Raw genomic sequence first — 15,730 nt, forward strand, 5'->3', positions numbered from 1 at the left:
TGTATGTTGGTATTTGTTTTTTTTAACTAATTATATGATTTAGTTTCTGTTGTTGTGCTGTAAGTTGATGTGTTTAAACTGATATATAAATGCATATAACAGTAAGCAATGCAACAATAAACAATCACACAGAAACAACAATTTCTCCACCCACAACTCTTGGGCTACATCTCCGTGAGCTCTAGTCAACTCAACTAGGCTCTCTGGGATTATGTTATAAGTCCTTTTCACAAGCTCTTAGCTTAACTCCTGCTGTTTTACACAGAAACAGTGGGTTCAAACACCATTTTATCCCCTTGGCTCTTGAAGCTCTGGCTCTTGGCTCTAGCTCTTGGTTCTGGCTCTTGGCTCTGACTCTGGCTATTCGGCTCTAGCTTTGGCTCTTGCTCTTCGGCTTTGGCTCCTTTTTTCTCTCTATCAGTTTACAACCCTCTTGGCTTTTCACTTGACTTCCAAGTGACTCCCTCGGTTGCTTTTTTTGCTTCTACGCTGCCTCCTTCGCCTTAGCTTCCTGCGTTGGCTTCACTTTCAGCAACAAAACCCCAACAACAACTTCAACAACCAACAACAATTCAGTCGCTTCTGTCTCTGACATTCATGGCTTTTTAAGCCAATTGGCATTGTCTGTTTGTTTTACCTTTTCTCGGGCTTTCTGTCTTTCGGCCTCTGTCCGCTTGAATCCATCTTCGAATTGTTAGCAATCATGGCATAATGCTTTTTGGGGAGGTGGTCACTTGTTCTGCAACTAATTAGTGCATCGAGCCTTTTGAAATCCCTGAAATGGTCATTCTCTGTTTACACAGGGAAATGCGTTCAAACACAGGAAAAGTCCGCCAAAACGCGTCTATCGGACTTCAAAACTATGAACTCTGCCTTATATTCCTTCTGGTTCGCCTTTTAAATCGTGTATCGCATCCCCACCGTTGATCTGAGAGATCTAGATCCAGTGGTGCTAGTTCATTTCGGGCGACCCTTTCGTACAGGGGTTAACCACCCGATAAGGGTGGTTTTCTCTCTTCTCGGCGTGGACACGTTGCAGCCATTGTATGGGCTTGGGCGGAGCTCGACCCAAACCACTTACCGCCTTTGGTTCCTCCCAAAATCCCGCTTGTTTCATGGATTTCCTTTTATATTTAAAACACGTTAAAACATCATAAGAATCCCGTAACAATGGCTTTAGCTGGATATGAAATATTTATGCAGTGGTGTTTACAAAACCCTTTCGGGTTCGTCGCATCGCATCGGTGCATATATATGTGGCCCGCTTCGTCGCATGACCCTGACATGATATTGCAATATCGCAATCGTGTATCGCATGGGCCCGGGGTTTCTCATATGGCATGACCGATGTCGACGCCGATTGCGATCCGCCAATATTGGCGATTGGTATATCGCGCGTCACAGGGTCCCACCTTTGCCTCGTGGCATCGCTGATTGCGATCTGCCGATATCGACGATCGGCATATCGCTCGGCTCGATCATTATGTTATATCACATGTGCCTTCCTCCGATCCGGGGGATCGGCGATTGGGGGTGGCTTCCCTTTTTCACTTAATCCACTCTTTTGCCCTAGTCTGCGGCAATTTCCCCTTTTGAAGGTTTTTTTGGCCTTTTTAAAGGATTTTGCCTCATTTTCTAAGGAACAAAGGGCATCTTCCTTAAGCGATAACTTCTGCATCCTAAGTCCATTTTTGCCCATTCAAGTTGCAGTAGATTCAGGAGGAGAAGATCTCTGCAATGGGGCTATTTCTAGGAACTTCCTTGGACTTTCATTTTTCTTCTGTGAGGAACACCTTGACTTAGGAATCTATTCAAAATCCATTTTGGATCACGCCTTCCCACTAAAAGAACTTTTGGTCTCTAAAAGACTGATATACTAATCTGAACAGTAAATGAGAGTGACTCACCCTCTTCTTTCAGCCTCCCTACACTTGCCTTGCATAGTGCCTCTGAACCAAATTTTCTGACCTTTTCCCTTTTGGATGGGCTGGTCTTCCTCGTTGCCTTCTTGCAGAACTCCTGCTGAAATGGTTATAGAAGGTAGTTTGAGCTCTCTGCCTTGATCATTGATCCAAGGTGGCTTGACAAATGTGAAGTACATCTGCTCCACAAAACTTTCATTTGTACCTGTTTGAGAAACTGCCAACAACATTTGTTAGCAACAACAGGCATACAGACAACAACTGGATGGACTAAACTCCTGCTTCAACAAAGAAACAGATTTCACATCTTGTGAACACCTCCGTGTCTTACATCTACATACAAATGATGGACTAGACAACAAGCCCACAAAACATGCCTTTAAAACAAATGACCCTTCAAGTCAAGCATGTAGAAAAAGACCATTAGGACTCTTTTCAAAAGATAAAATAGTTCATTACTATCTCCATCTTGGAGGCCAAGTTAACTTCTTTCAAGTCAACATTACATGCATGTTTAAAGCAATCAGCCCTTCAAGTTAATTACACATATATGTTCAAAACAAGGAAAACATCAACATCTCTGTGTTCATGCACATCATGCTTATGCATGCATTTCATCCTTCAACTTTCACTTAAGCACACTGTACTTTTGAAGCTGAAATGAAATATAATGTTGCAGCAACAAAGTGAGTCTCCCACTCAATCTTTTCCATTCACCATCTTGGTAGAAACTTGCAACTTGCATCTCATCAACAAAGAAATGCAAATAGATGCATCAATAGACATGCAATCTTTAATTGGAAAAGAACTCTAACCATTTCTTACCAATCTAGTGCAAAGGTTTTTCCTTTGTGTGCACATTAGCATCAACATGTAAATCATTTTGAAACACATTATTTATGGAAACTTCCTTTCCATTTATGCCATCTTCTCTTTCCACTTTCTTCAGCTTTGGTGGAAGCATTGTTGGATTCAGAGTCCAACACCTTTCAGCAAGATACCCTTGCTTATGGCAGTGAGTGCAACACATGTGCATCCTCTTGATAGCATGATTTGCCTTCTCCAATGGACCTTTGGCTTTTTGCTTCTTTTCCTTCAAAAGTTTTCTGTATGTGGCCATTCTCTTCCAACATCTAGAAACATGATGGTTATCCAAACCACAAAAGGAACATGCAATTCTTTTCCCATGCTTATGTGGAAATTTACCATGCTTTGCAAAATCAAAAGGGATGTGTTTAGAACCAGATTTATACCTCCCTCTTTCACCTTTATTGCCTTCATGAGGAGGTGAATTGAGTGAAGAAGTAGCTCCATTTGGAACACCATCAATCTCTTCAAGGCTGTTAGAGTTTCCACAACTCTGTGGTCCAAGTGTGTGCTTCTGAACACCTGCATCCTGCAAATGATGTTTCAAGTCATTGCATTCCTCTTGAATACAACCTCCACACTCTGCATTGCAACTCCTTCTTGGAGCTATTTCAATGGCTTTCATGGCAGCTTTGGAACTCTCTCCATAAGACCGTCCATGGCCAAGACCCAAATATGTAGGCCTTTTTTCAACCATTATTGGTTCAACAATACCTTGTGCATGCTTTTCCGAGCCCTTTCCTTCATAGCCCATCTTGGACATTAGCTTGGAACCTATGCCTCTAGTATGTTTTTCAAAAGAACCAATATAAGCATTCTTAGAAGAATTTGAAGACAAACTGGAATGGTTTACCTCTTCTTCAAGTTGATACTTGACCAAGGCTTCTTGGGCAACAAAGCGCTATGACTCCAACTCATGCATCCTCTTCAGGTTCATATTTGCAATATGAAGTTGCCTCTCCATTTCCTGTAATTTGTCAGAAAGCATCTTGCAACAAACCACTTGTGCTTCAAGGATTTATAGAAGAATGCCTTCAGCCCTTCTTCCTATTTGTCCTTCCTGGACTAAGCTATCAAATAGCTTTCCTTTTACCTCTGCAAACTCATAAAATAGTTAGTCTGCAACAAGCATACATCAATCAGACAATCAGTCCTTGACTGCCCAAACACCTTTCAGACAAGCAATCTTTGCTCTGTCAATCAAGCTTTTTAATATAACCTTCTTAAAGGTGTGGTTAACCAAACTTAAGCTCTGATACCACCTGATTTGAAAATGGGGCACTTAGGCTTCTTGTCCAACTTACAAGAACCTCTCCCACTTTCAAAGCTTAAATATTCCCAAGTCTTATTGATTAACCAATGTGGAATTAAGAAATGCTTGAAAATATAGGTGTATGCTGGTATTTGTTTTTTTAAACTGATTATATGCTTTAATTTCTGTTGTTGTGCTGTAAGTTGATGTGCTTAAACTGATATATAAATGCATATAACAGTAAACAATGCAGCAATAAACAATCACATAGAAACAACAATTTAATTAGGAGTTCACCCACAACTCTTGGGCTACATCTTTGTGAGCTCTAGTCAACTCAACTAGTCTCTCAGGGATTATGGTATAAGTCTTTTTTACAAGCTCTTGGCTCAACTCATGCTGTTTTACACAAAAACAGTGGGTTCAGACACCATTTTATCCCCTGGCTCTTGAAGCTCTGGCTCTTGGCTCTTGGTTCTGGCTCTTGGCTCTGACTCTGCCTCTTCGGCTCTGGCTCTGGCGATTGCTCTTCGGCTCTGGCTCTGGCGATTGCTCTTCGGCTCTGGCTCCTTTCTGCTCTCTATTAGTTTACAGCCCTCTTGGCTTTTCACTTGACTTCCAAGTGACTCCCTCGGCTGCTCTTTTTGCTTTTGCGCTGCCTCCTTCGCCTTAGCTTCCTGCTTTGGCTTCACTTTCAGCAACAAAACCCCAACAACCTTAGCAACCAATAACAATTTAGCCGCTTCTGTCTCTGACATTCATGGCTTTTTAAGCCAACTGGCGTTGTCTGTTTGTTTTCCCTTTTCTCGGGCTTTCTGTCTTTCGGCCTCTGTCCGCTCGAATCCCTCTTCTAAGCGTTAGCAATCATGGCATAATGCCTTTTGGGGAGGTGGCCACCTGTTCTGCAATAGATGAGTGCATCGGGCCTTTTGAAATCCCTGAAACGGTCATTCTCTGTTTACACAGGGAAATGTGTTCAAACATAGGAAAAGTCCGCCAAAACGCATCTATCAGACTTCAAAACTCTGAACTCCGCCTTATATTCCTTTGGGTCCGCCTTTGAAATCGTGTATTGCATCCCCATCGTTGATCTGAGAGATTTAGATCCAATGATGGTGGTTCATTTCGGGTAGCCCTTTCGTACGGGGGTTAACCACCCGATAAGGGTGGTTTTCTCTCTCCTCGGCCTGGACACGTGGCAGCCATTGTATGGGCTCGGGCGGAGCCCGACCCAAACCACTTACTGCCTTTGGGTCCTCCCGAAATCCCGCTTGTTTCGTGGATTTCCTTTTATATTTAAAACACATTAAAACATCGTAAAAATCCTGTAACAATGGCTTTATTCGGATCTGAAATATTTATGCAGTGGCGTTTACGAAACCCTTTCGGGTCCGTCGCATTGCATCGACGCATATATATGTGGCCCGCTTCGTCGCATGACCCCGATGCGATATTGCGATATCGCAATCGCGTATCGCATGGGCCCGGGGTTTCCCATATGGCATGACTGATGCCGACGCCGATTGCGATCCGCCGATATCGGCGATCGGCATATCGCGCATCGCGGGGTCCCGCCTTTGCCTCGTGGCATCGCCGATTGCGATCCGCCGATATCGGCGATCGACATATCGCTCGGCCTGATCCCTATGTTATATCACATGTGCCTTCCTCTGACCCGATATGTCAGGGATCGACGATCGGGGGTGGCTTCCCTTTTTCACTTAATCCGCTCTTTTGCCCTGGTCTAATGTGATTTCCCCTTTTGAAGGTTTTTTTGCCTTTTTAAAGGATTTTGCCTCTTTTTCTAAGGAACAAAGGGCATCTTCCTTAAGCGATAACTTTTGCATCCTAAGTCCATTTTTGCCCATTCAAGTTGCAGTAGATTCAGGAGGAGACGATCTCTGCAATGGGGCTATTTCTAGAAACTTCATTGGACTTTCATTTTTCCTTTGTGAGGAACACCTTGACTTAGGAATCTATCCAAAATCCATTTTGGATCAGGTGGATATGGAAACAAGATTCTTCCTCGATCCTAGAACATAAAGAACAGCTTTGAGGTGAAGGGAATTACCTAACTCCCTCTAAAAGCTGACAGTACCAACTCCTCTAGCTGCATACTGACCATCATCTCCTAGCTCAATCTAAACCTACATGTCCTTCTCCTTCAGGTGGCTGAAACTTTTCTTGTTCCCAGTGATGTGGAAGGAAGCTCCTGAATTAATATACCACATACCACTGTTTGTTGAGCTTTCCATGCAAGCTATCAATGAGAAATCCTTCTCAAACTGGGTAGAAAAGTCATCTACCTCCATTGATATAGCAACATGATCCTTCCGACCCCCTTCTTCTTACCAGGACACTTAGAAGCATAGTGTCCAAACTCATGGCAATGGAAGCACTTGATCTTACTTAGATCCTTCTTCTTGCCCTTCTAATCGGACCCAGCCTCTGTTTGGCCCTTCCTGCCCCTAACCTTGCTACCCTTGCTTGCAAGGGCACAATTCTCGTTGTCCTCTGTCATAACTGATCTCCCTTCTATTGTTCCTCTTTAAATCTCTTCCTGTATGTAGTCAGTCCAAAACCTTTCCCACTTTGGGAAGTTCTCTCTCCCACTAACAACATCCTCGAACCCTTTCCACGACTTGTGAAGTCCAAGTAAAACTCACAAGATAATGATCAAATACAACTTCACCCACCCCATCTAGTTCATCTCGTACTTGAGTGAACCTTCACAAATATGGGACGATGGGCTTATCCTAGCTCATCTAGATACCCCTCAACTTCTCCTTAAGAGCAAGCTTCCTGGTATCATTGGTACTCTGATACAACTTCAAGATTGTATCGCACATCCCATACGTTGTTTTCTTTTCATGGATATGAGGCACTATATGATCTTTGACCCCTTCTAGAATGATCCTCTTTGCCTTGATACCATTCTTATTATGCTGGGCCAATTGCTAGGGGTCTTGAGGTGGTGCTATCGCCTGATTGATGTACTCTCCTACCCCATTATCTTCCAGTACTACCGTGATCCTCCCTTTCCAAGCTATGAAGTTCGATTTCTCTCTAGACAGTGATCTGCTCTCAACCCTTGGTAAGCCATACCACTTCCCCTAAGAGCTCTCTAAAAAACTTGCCCACTAACAGTCTTGTAGTTCTCCACAAGAATTGTACTTAGGGTCTCTAAAACTGCCTCTCCTAGCAAACCAAATGTCCTTCTCTGATCTGCACTTAGGCCTCCTTTTGACACCTACTAGCAGCCCTCCTCACTGCTCTTAAGATGCCAAACAAATCTCTGTCCAAACTGGACTCTATCCTCTAGCAGCAAATCAACATGAAAACATCAGCAACATACCTTTTCTCACTCCTAGACTGGTGCATACTGCTGTAAGGTCTGCAGCCTGGTTAGGGTTGCTTATTAGTCCTCCTCAGCCCTATCAAACTGCTCCAAAAGTCCCATCTACAACTGCGGCCTTCTTTCCTCTCCAAGCTCCCTGCCTTTGCTGGTTACTGGGCTCCTTCCAGCACTGTTTTAGGCCTTACAGCCCCCTCTAATCCTGAGGTACAGGGCTCGGCCCTCTCCCAAACAATCACAGATAATGCAGCCTGAATCTAAGGTCAATACGACACTTGTTCAGCACAAAAACCATCCCAGAAATAGTCCTTTCCAACTCGGCCTTACTACTGATCTACTCAGCCCTTAAGACAATCACAAGAAGCACTAAAACAGGTCCTCCTTCCCTTCGGTTGAGATGCTCCTGATCTGCAGCCTACTTCAGATGCTTTCCTTATGACTTGTTGCACACAGATGTGCTATCTTTATTCTGATCCATGCTCTGATACCATTTATAATTTCCATGAAATTCTGATCTGCTGATAAGAACAATCTGAAAAAACACTTTCTTTTCTTATAAACACAGAATTTCTCTACTCAATTTGCAGCAGAATTAGGAAGAGAAATAAAACACAGTCGCACAATTCAAGACACAATTTTTTTTACTAGGGAACCCAACTGGGAAAGCCCTGTGCTTGATGAGAATTGTATTGATAGAAAAACTAACCAATATATCTCTTACAAAATAATTGTTTCAATCTAAAAGACACTTCTTTTTCCTGTTTGTTCTAAGTTTGAAACCTTTTCAAGACTACTGATCTTTGATGCCCTCTACCAACCTGTGCACAAGCTTCTCTTGTACACTCTTCCTCTCACAAGCTCCACGCACAAACTTGTGCTTCCTATTGCTTGGTCTCACCAACACGTGCTCACCAAAACAATAATTAAACTTGTGCCTTTTTTCCTTCTTTTAAAGGCAATTCGAATGGTTAAAATTAGTGAGTTTTCTAATTAAGGAATTGAACTGGAGCTTTTCTAGTTAACAAAAGTCAACAGAATTAGTTAACTGGATCCTTCTAAAATTTAGGAGGCTAACTTCACTTAAGCTTTCAGTGCCCAATTTAACTCACACTAGAAGATCAAAACTCGACCTTCAACTTCAACACATTAGTTAATTGCCTCATGCACTACTAATTTTTAGGGAAACTCCTAAATTTTAGGAAGTCGGCCATGCACAAAAAGGAACTCGACTTTTACTCCTTGAATTAAGGCGCAAATCAAGGAATCACTTTTCTCGGTAATTTTCAACATGCAATTTATTTTTTATTTATGCTGTTGTCTGTAAGAACTGAGAATATCTTGGTCGCCCACTTACCACTGAAATGGACTTACTTTCTGCCATGGAGGATTAAGCAAACACTTCTGCAGCAAAGGTTTATATGGTTATGGAGCTTTTTATGTTAATATTATACGGTCAAAACTTGACTTTAATTTGTATTTCTTAAATCTGATTCTAGTCTACAAGGTTTGATTTAGGGCTATCAACTCCTTTTATCAGATAAAAATTGCTAAGTGATAATATGGTGATTGGGAATTGATGCAATTAACAGCAGTGAAATCAGGTACCTAAAAACGTAAACAGAAAAAATTAGCTGCCAGTATCTTTAATAGTATCCATAGGTGGTATTAAATGGATATTTAACCAAAATCAATTAGTTAAATTAATAATATTAGATAGCTCGCAAAGTTTGTGAAGTAGTCTATTGATAGGAGTAAGCTATGGACATCCAATGCCAAGTTGAAAGATGGATTCCAATGATTACGATGAAGTGCAATAGGGGTTTGTATCTTGCATCCTCTAGAGTATTTCATGGGTGTGCTTTTGAACAGTTCACATGATCTTATTGATTTCATTTTTAGAGCAGTGTGCCTAACACAAAGTTTGATCAACAAACTAAAATACCACACCAAAACCCCACATGCCATTGTCTGCTTAAATCACAGTTAGAAGACTCGGCCAACTCTTCTGAGTACTTGAGTTTGACTCAGCGCTGCCAATGAATGAACCGTGTCAAATTTGAGATCGAAAGACTCATTCAAACTCATCATAATGAGACAATTTCAACGAGTACTCATCCAAATCTCAAAATACTTGGGTAATTTGATTTTGGACCTATACAACTTGGTCAACAGTTATAAACTCGACCTGTATACTTTTTTTTTGTGAATTTTCATGTTTTTTATTCATAAGTTTTATCTCTAGTTTTTTGTCAAATGTGTCTCCATGTCAAACTCTTTGGTTTTCGAAGTCATTCCCTGTTGGAATATTCACCAACACTGGAGGGGGGGTGAATCAATATTGGACACCTTAATTTTCTTTTATTCATATCATGTAAACATTAAACAATTAACAACACCATTCAACAATGCTCAACATCAAGGACAAAACACAATATTTTTAGGTGGAAACTCTTCTGGGAGAAAAACCACCGAACCCTTTTAATATGTCTTAAGAACACATCAACAGAAAGCTCCAACTTCCAAGATTTTTTAGCAACAACTGAAATGATACGCCAACCCCTGATTTATCAGCTCCAATTGAAAGGATACGCCAACACCCTGGTTTTATTAGCTCCAACTGAAAGGATGCTCCAACACCCTGGTTTTATTAGCTCCAGTCTCCAACTGAAAGGATGCGCCAACACCCTGCAAGCTCCAACTTACCCTAGCAACACCCTGCCACACTGAAGCTCCAACCTGAAGGAGACTCCAATCTCCGCCTTGCACCACCCTGCCACTCTACTCAGCAAACCACTACTTGCTTGAAGGCTCCGATCTTCAATTCACCACAGTGGACCATGTTTCATATATTTTTAGACTGGATCCACTCAATAATAAACAGTCGTCGAATCAACCTCTTGACTCTGTCAATCTGCAATACTAGCAGAAGGTCAACAACAACAATACCAACTTTCTCTGCTCACCAAAATGATCAAACCCCAACAGCATCAACACTCTCTGCTCAACAAACAGATCTACTCCTGCCTAACATGTATATCCAATGGCAAACCATAGCAATATAGAGATAAATCCTGTAAAACAAACTGTCCAAACCGTAGCAGTAGTACCCTCCAAATATCACAAGTAGCAACATTCTTGGGTGATCAAAGAGTCATTAAAAACAATGTCCAACATGATAGCAAGCCCTCGGCTCCAAACCCTAGCTATATCAATTTTGTTATGATAAGGACTATTCAACCAAAACCTAAGCATCATCTCAAGCTCTGGAAGTTTGCTCACTAACACATCATACTAGCAGCGTAAATACACCACTTAGCCAAACAGTGCCAACAATGACAATACAATTCTCATCATAATACATGGGAGCTATATTATATGTGAATGGAAACAATTTTTTTAGCAGCCCTATACCAACAGCAACACACAAACGGGAACAACAAATACACTGGTTTCTGACCTCACAGACTCTGACTTCTACAACGCATTACATTATATATTCTACGGGCTAACTTCCACATTGAGCCAGTCACAAATTAGTAGATCCCGTTCTGCCTATGTGTCCATGCAACAACCAATCAATGAAGTGTGAAACAAACTCTGTCCAAACCCTAGCTGTAGTACCCTCCAGATATCACAAGTAGCAACAGTCTTGGCTGATCAAAGAGTCATTAAAAACAATGTCCAACATGATAGCAAGGCTGCAGCTCCAAACCCTAGCTGTATCAATTTTGCTATGATAAGGACTTTTCAACCAAAACCTAAGCATCATCTCAAACTCTGGCAGTCTGCCCACTAATACATCGTACTAGCAGTGTAAATACACCTCTTAGCCAACCACGCCAACAATGACAATACAATGCTCATCATAATACATGGGAGCTATATTATATATGAATGGAAACAATATATTAGCAGCCCTATACCAACAGCAACACACAAACCGGAACAATAAATACACTGGTGTCTGACCTCACAGGCTCTGACTTCTGCAATGCATTGCATTATATATTCTAGGGGCTAATTTCCACATTGAGCCAGTCACAAATTAATAGATCCTGTTCTGCCTACGTGTCCATGCAACAACCAATCATTGAAGTGTGCAGCCCTGTGTGCGATTTGGTCAAAGCTTTTAACGTGTCAATCAACAACTGATGCCTAGAACTAGAACATCGTAACAACCAAAACTTTAAACTGAAGCATGAAGCTGGAAAATAGAGCAATCCTTTGGTGTTATAACTCTTTGACCTCTGAACCAGAACCACAGAACCACACCTGAGATTGATTTGTGCAGTGACGCTGTCCAGTCTACGTCCAATCTTCATGCATGTTGTGGCCATACAACTACCAGTCCGAATGCTCCACTGGGTTCTGATCACAGCGCATTGGGTTCCAACTTCCAATTATACACTCCGTTGGGTTCTGATCGCAGGCAGTAACTCAGCCAACACAAAGGTGTGTTCAGTCGACCTTAAAGAATGCACTGTGTATCTGCAACAGCACTGCCATTAAACTTACACAGATGTATTCATCGATTGCTCAGAACTTATGCAATTCAATCGCTCCACACTCCACTACAGACCATGCATTGTCAACAGACTAGAACACAGATCGACCTTACACAAGCAATTTGCAAACATTCACATCAACTCAGGCAACGACCTTGATCACAGAGTCTCTTGTTTGTTACTGAAATGTATATAGACTGATATAAGAGCTTGATCGGAAGCCTTCACCGAAATATAGAGATTCTTCTTATTTCCGTGATGGTAAAACTCACAGGGATCAGAAAAACACCAATCATTGAGCACACTGTGCCTTATCAAAAAGTGACAGCCCTGAACATAATTGTCATACTGCCTGTGAGTTGCTTAGAATGGGTTCAAAACACAGCGCCACATTTTACACAAGTCAACTTGAGATGAAAGTATATATATTTGAGGTAAGTGAATGAATTGATTGTGAGGTCCTGCTTCCTTTCCTGTACCAGAACAAGAAACAATAACCAACAAAACATGCAATTGCTCACACACCCAAATGATACCTAGTCTCACAGCGAGCCACCAACAAAATAAAACCTCAAACATATGTTTTTCTTCTTTAATGCTCTTCTTGGCCTCAGCTTTTCAGAGCAAGAATATATAAAAGATGAGAGTGAAATTGATGATCTTGGAGGGCATACAAGTGCCCTATATATACACTCTCAAGGGAACCGAAAGGGGGGCCAACCAACCCTAAAACCTCCTTAAAGTCTGCGCCGACTTGACCAATAAAACCAAATCTTCTTGAGGAGCCGACTTAATTATGCAACAATATACATAATGCTCTTGAGGGCTGACATTAGTCTTTCTTGACACCATTAATCAAAATATATAAAAAAATTCCTTTTTGAGGGCTGACTTAGTCAATACTTCTATGACAATCAAGATCCATAAGCATTATTTATTTTTATGAATTTTCTTATGCCAAATTTTGACCAAAACACCATTCAGATTTGGGCATCATGACCACACTTCTGGGATCCAACTTTAAGATGGCATATCTCCTCAACTGTGAGGAGTTACGTGGTGTGCCACCTACCGTTAGAATCGGTATTATGAGAACAATCAGTTGATGATGGTTTTACTAACAAATTCACTTGTCTTCCCATCCATTTTCTTCAAGAAGAGTGGGGAATCAGAACCACACGTCAGGGGCTTCTAAACTTTTGGGCTTTCTACTCTTCCTTCCAGGGCTTCTTGTCCATTGGAGCTTAAAATTTTGGAGTGTATAGGGAATAGCAATGGCAAATTGTTAACTTCTAGAATTACCAGGAGATGAAGGGATTGATATCACAGGTACAAGATATATCTCAGCAAAAATGCATTTTTTCAAGCAGATGAATATGATTGTTTATTTAAAATCATGAATCGGGTTAATGGAATTAGGTTTAATGTAGAATAGATATTTTTTGAGGTATAAATATCTTCTTGAAAATACAGAACATGTGGGTCCGATGATCTCTAGTGCATTGCAGAAATGATGTCAGTAACAAAAGTTAGTGACAAATAGAGTTTTGATATGAGTAGATACCATGAAAACTGTTATCTCAACAATACCAGCTTGAAGCATAAATGATTGACATGTCTCTAACTGTTCATTTAATCTTCTTCATTTTATGATCTCAACTGCAAGACTAGAATTTTTTGTATCATACATTTTCTTCTTTTTCTTAAAAAATATTTAGTGTCAGGCCAGTGATTATTCTTCTGGACTTTTAGAAGCTTTTTTTAAAAATGGATTTTTTTCTTCAGTTACAACTGTTCAGAAAATGGCCACTTTGTAGTTGCTGTAATGTTTCTGCATTATATCATTACTATGGAATTATCATTTTTTTATTATACTTGCAGTCTATGCATTTTAGCTCAAAAGCAAATGGAGGTTTTTCTTTTCTCAGAGACAGCGATTTATTAGGTGCTATTTAGTATTAATGAAATAATATGTAAAGTTGTTAGACTTAATTTTAGAATCAATGACCATGTTTACTGATAGTGTGGTTGGGTGGTAGGTTCGTGGGCCAACTTGTGCTCGCATGCTTGCAGAAAATTTGTCAGAAAATGTGTCTGCAGGACCATCCAGTATTAAGAAGATTCTTGTTCTTGAAAGAGGCTTTAATGGATGGCAAGCTGCAGGTCGACCTGTTTGTCAATGTAAGGAGACTACATGCAAAGGCCACAAAGAATAGCCACAAAAGTTACTGCTATGTACTTGAACGAATTTACAAGCTGGACTTATTAGAACGTGTATTGTAATTTATTTCCTTCAACAGTTGGAATGATGCGTCTCCAGAGACAGTAGAACAAATGTAAAAACAGAAGATAGGAAATTCTACTACTAAAAACCATTAATCAATGGTTAAATTGATTAACATTTTGATGGCTATTGTACTTGAGGATGGAATTCCAAATTTAAAGTGGCAAGAGAAAGCTATGATTGAAGTTTGCTGTTAATAAGGCTGTCAAATTCAATACATATCAGTAGACTGTTGGCATGGAGCAATTTTGCATGCATCTTCTGATGCTATATATTGTTGTATTTTCCTCCAGGCTTACTAGTTTTCAGATTATGTCCAGTTTGTTAGAATTTAGTATGACATGTTCAAGTCATTGTGGACTAATATTTGAGTTGTATCTCCGGCTCTTGTAAAAAGATTCTGCGGACAAAGATCATAGATAAAGGCCATAGAGCAAGGTCAAGCATACTTGGTGTTCTTGCGCCTTGGATAGATTGTATTCATTACATCTACTAGTATTTTTTGCCCTTTTAAGTTAGACAAGTTTCTTCTTAGATGGCCTCCACAATATATGAAATGGTTGAATTGACATAAGCTTTTGGTCGAAGGATTACCAAAGCAAATTGGCATCATATTTTGCTGAATGAACTAGGATTTTGCAAGTTACTTCATATGTATTTTTCCTTCAAATTCCATGTAATAGGTTTTGCAAGATATTTACACTTAGGAGTTAGTTACGATAAACTTGGTTTAATGTGCTTTTAGATGTAAGTGCATTTCTTTGGTATGCATTAGTTGCATTGTAATCCGAAGGTCATGATATGTTTTATAGTTGCATTGTAATCTGAAGGTCATGATATGTTTTATATTTGCATTGTAATCTGAAGGTCATGATATGTTTTAGACTTAGAGTGATCTAACAACTCATATTCTCCTTGATACTAATGGTTATTGATCCGTGACTTAGCTCTTGATTGCTCCATGATCTGTATTTAAAGAGCATGGAGTGTCATCGTTGATGATCGATTGTGAGAAACTCCTATATACAAATTTTCTTTTGCATGACTAAAATTGCCCCAAGTGGCCACATTGTTTGGGGTTGTGGACTATTTCCTTCTTATAGGGTTTTAACCATGTAAAATACCAATGTGAGATCGTTGATTTGGTTGTGTAAGCAATTGCTTAAGTTGTTCATTCTCTTTGAGAACCTATTTTTTATGAGCATGGTATCAAAGCTCGTTTGAAGAACCGTTTCGTTGTTGAGCAATATCATGAACTAGTGTTACTGCAAACAATAAAATATTTCCGGTTCTACTATTTCTATGCATTTATAGGTTGAGTAGAATATTTCATTACATATGAGGTGCTGCTTTCAATTAAGCAAATGTTTTGTTTCATTTGAGGTGTTTGTTTGCCCAATATAAAACAAATGAATTTTTATTTTTATTTTGGTCAGATCTAGAGTTTAAAATTTGAATATGTCTGCCTTTTTTTTTTCATGTATCGTTTTACTATATTTTTATTCTTGCTTGCTACTCTTTTTTTGATCCACCTATCTTCTTTTC

The 15,730-nt window shown here is 40.1% G+C and overlaps 1 protein-coding gene across 1 annotated transcript in view; it reads left to right on the forward strand.

Annotated features, from left to right (window-relative positions):
• LOC149190081 (arsenate reductase 2.2-like) overlaps positions 1-14,385 on the forward strand; it is an 84,390-nt gene extending 70,005 nt beyond the window's left edge. The window contains exon 3 of the mRNA XM_089413351.1: positions 13,941-14,385. Within this exon, the coding sequence (XP_089269477.1) occupies positions 13,941-14,117 (177 nt within the window). The 3' untranslated portion in view covers positions 14,118-14,385. The remainder of the gene's footprint in view (positions 1-13,940) is intronic.
• Positions 14,386-15,730: the final 1,345 nt, after the last annotated feature.

Source organism: Pinus tabuliformis, chromosome 3_1 (genome assembly GCF_031772625.1).
Source record: "Pinus tabuliformis cultivar Carrire ecotype Pingquan chromosome 3_1, CPIR1, whole genome shotgun sequence".
In the NCBI taxonomy this organism is placed as follows: Eukaryota; Viridiplantae; Streptophyta; class Pinopsida; order Pinales; family Pinaceae; genus Pinus; species Pinus tabuliformis.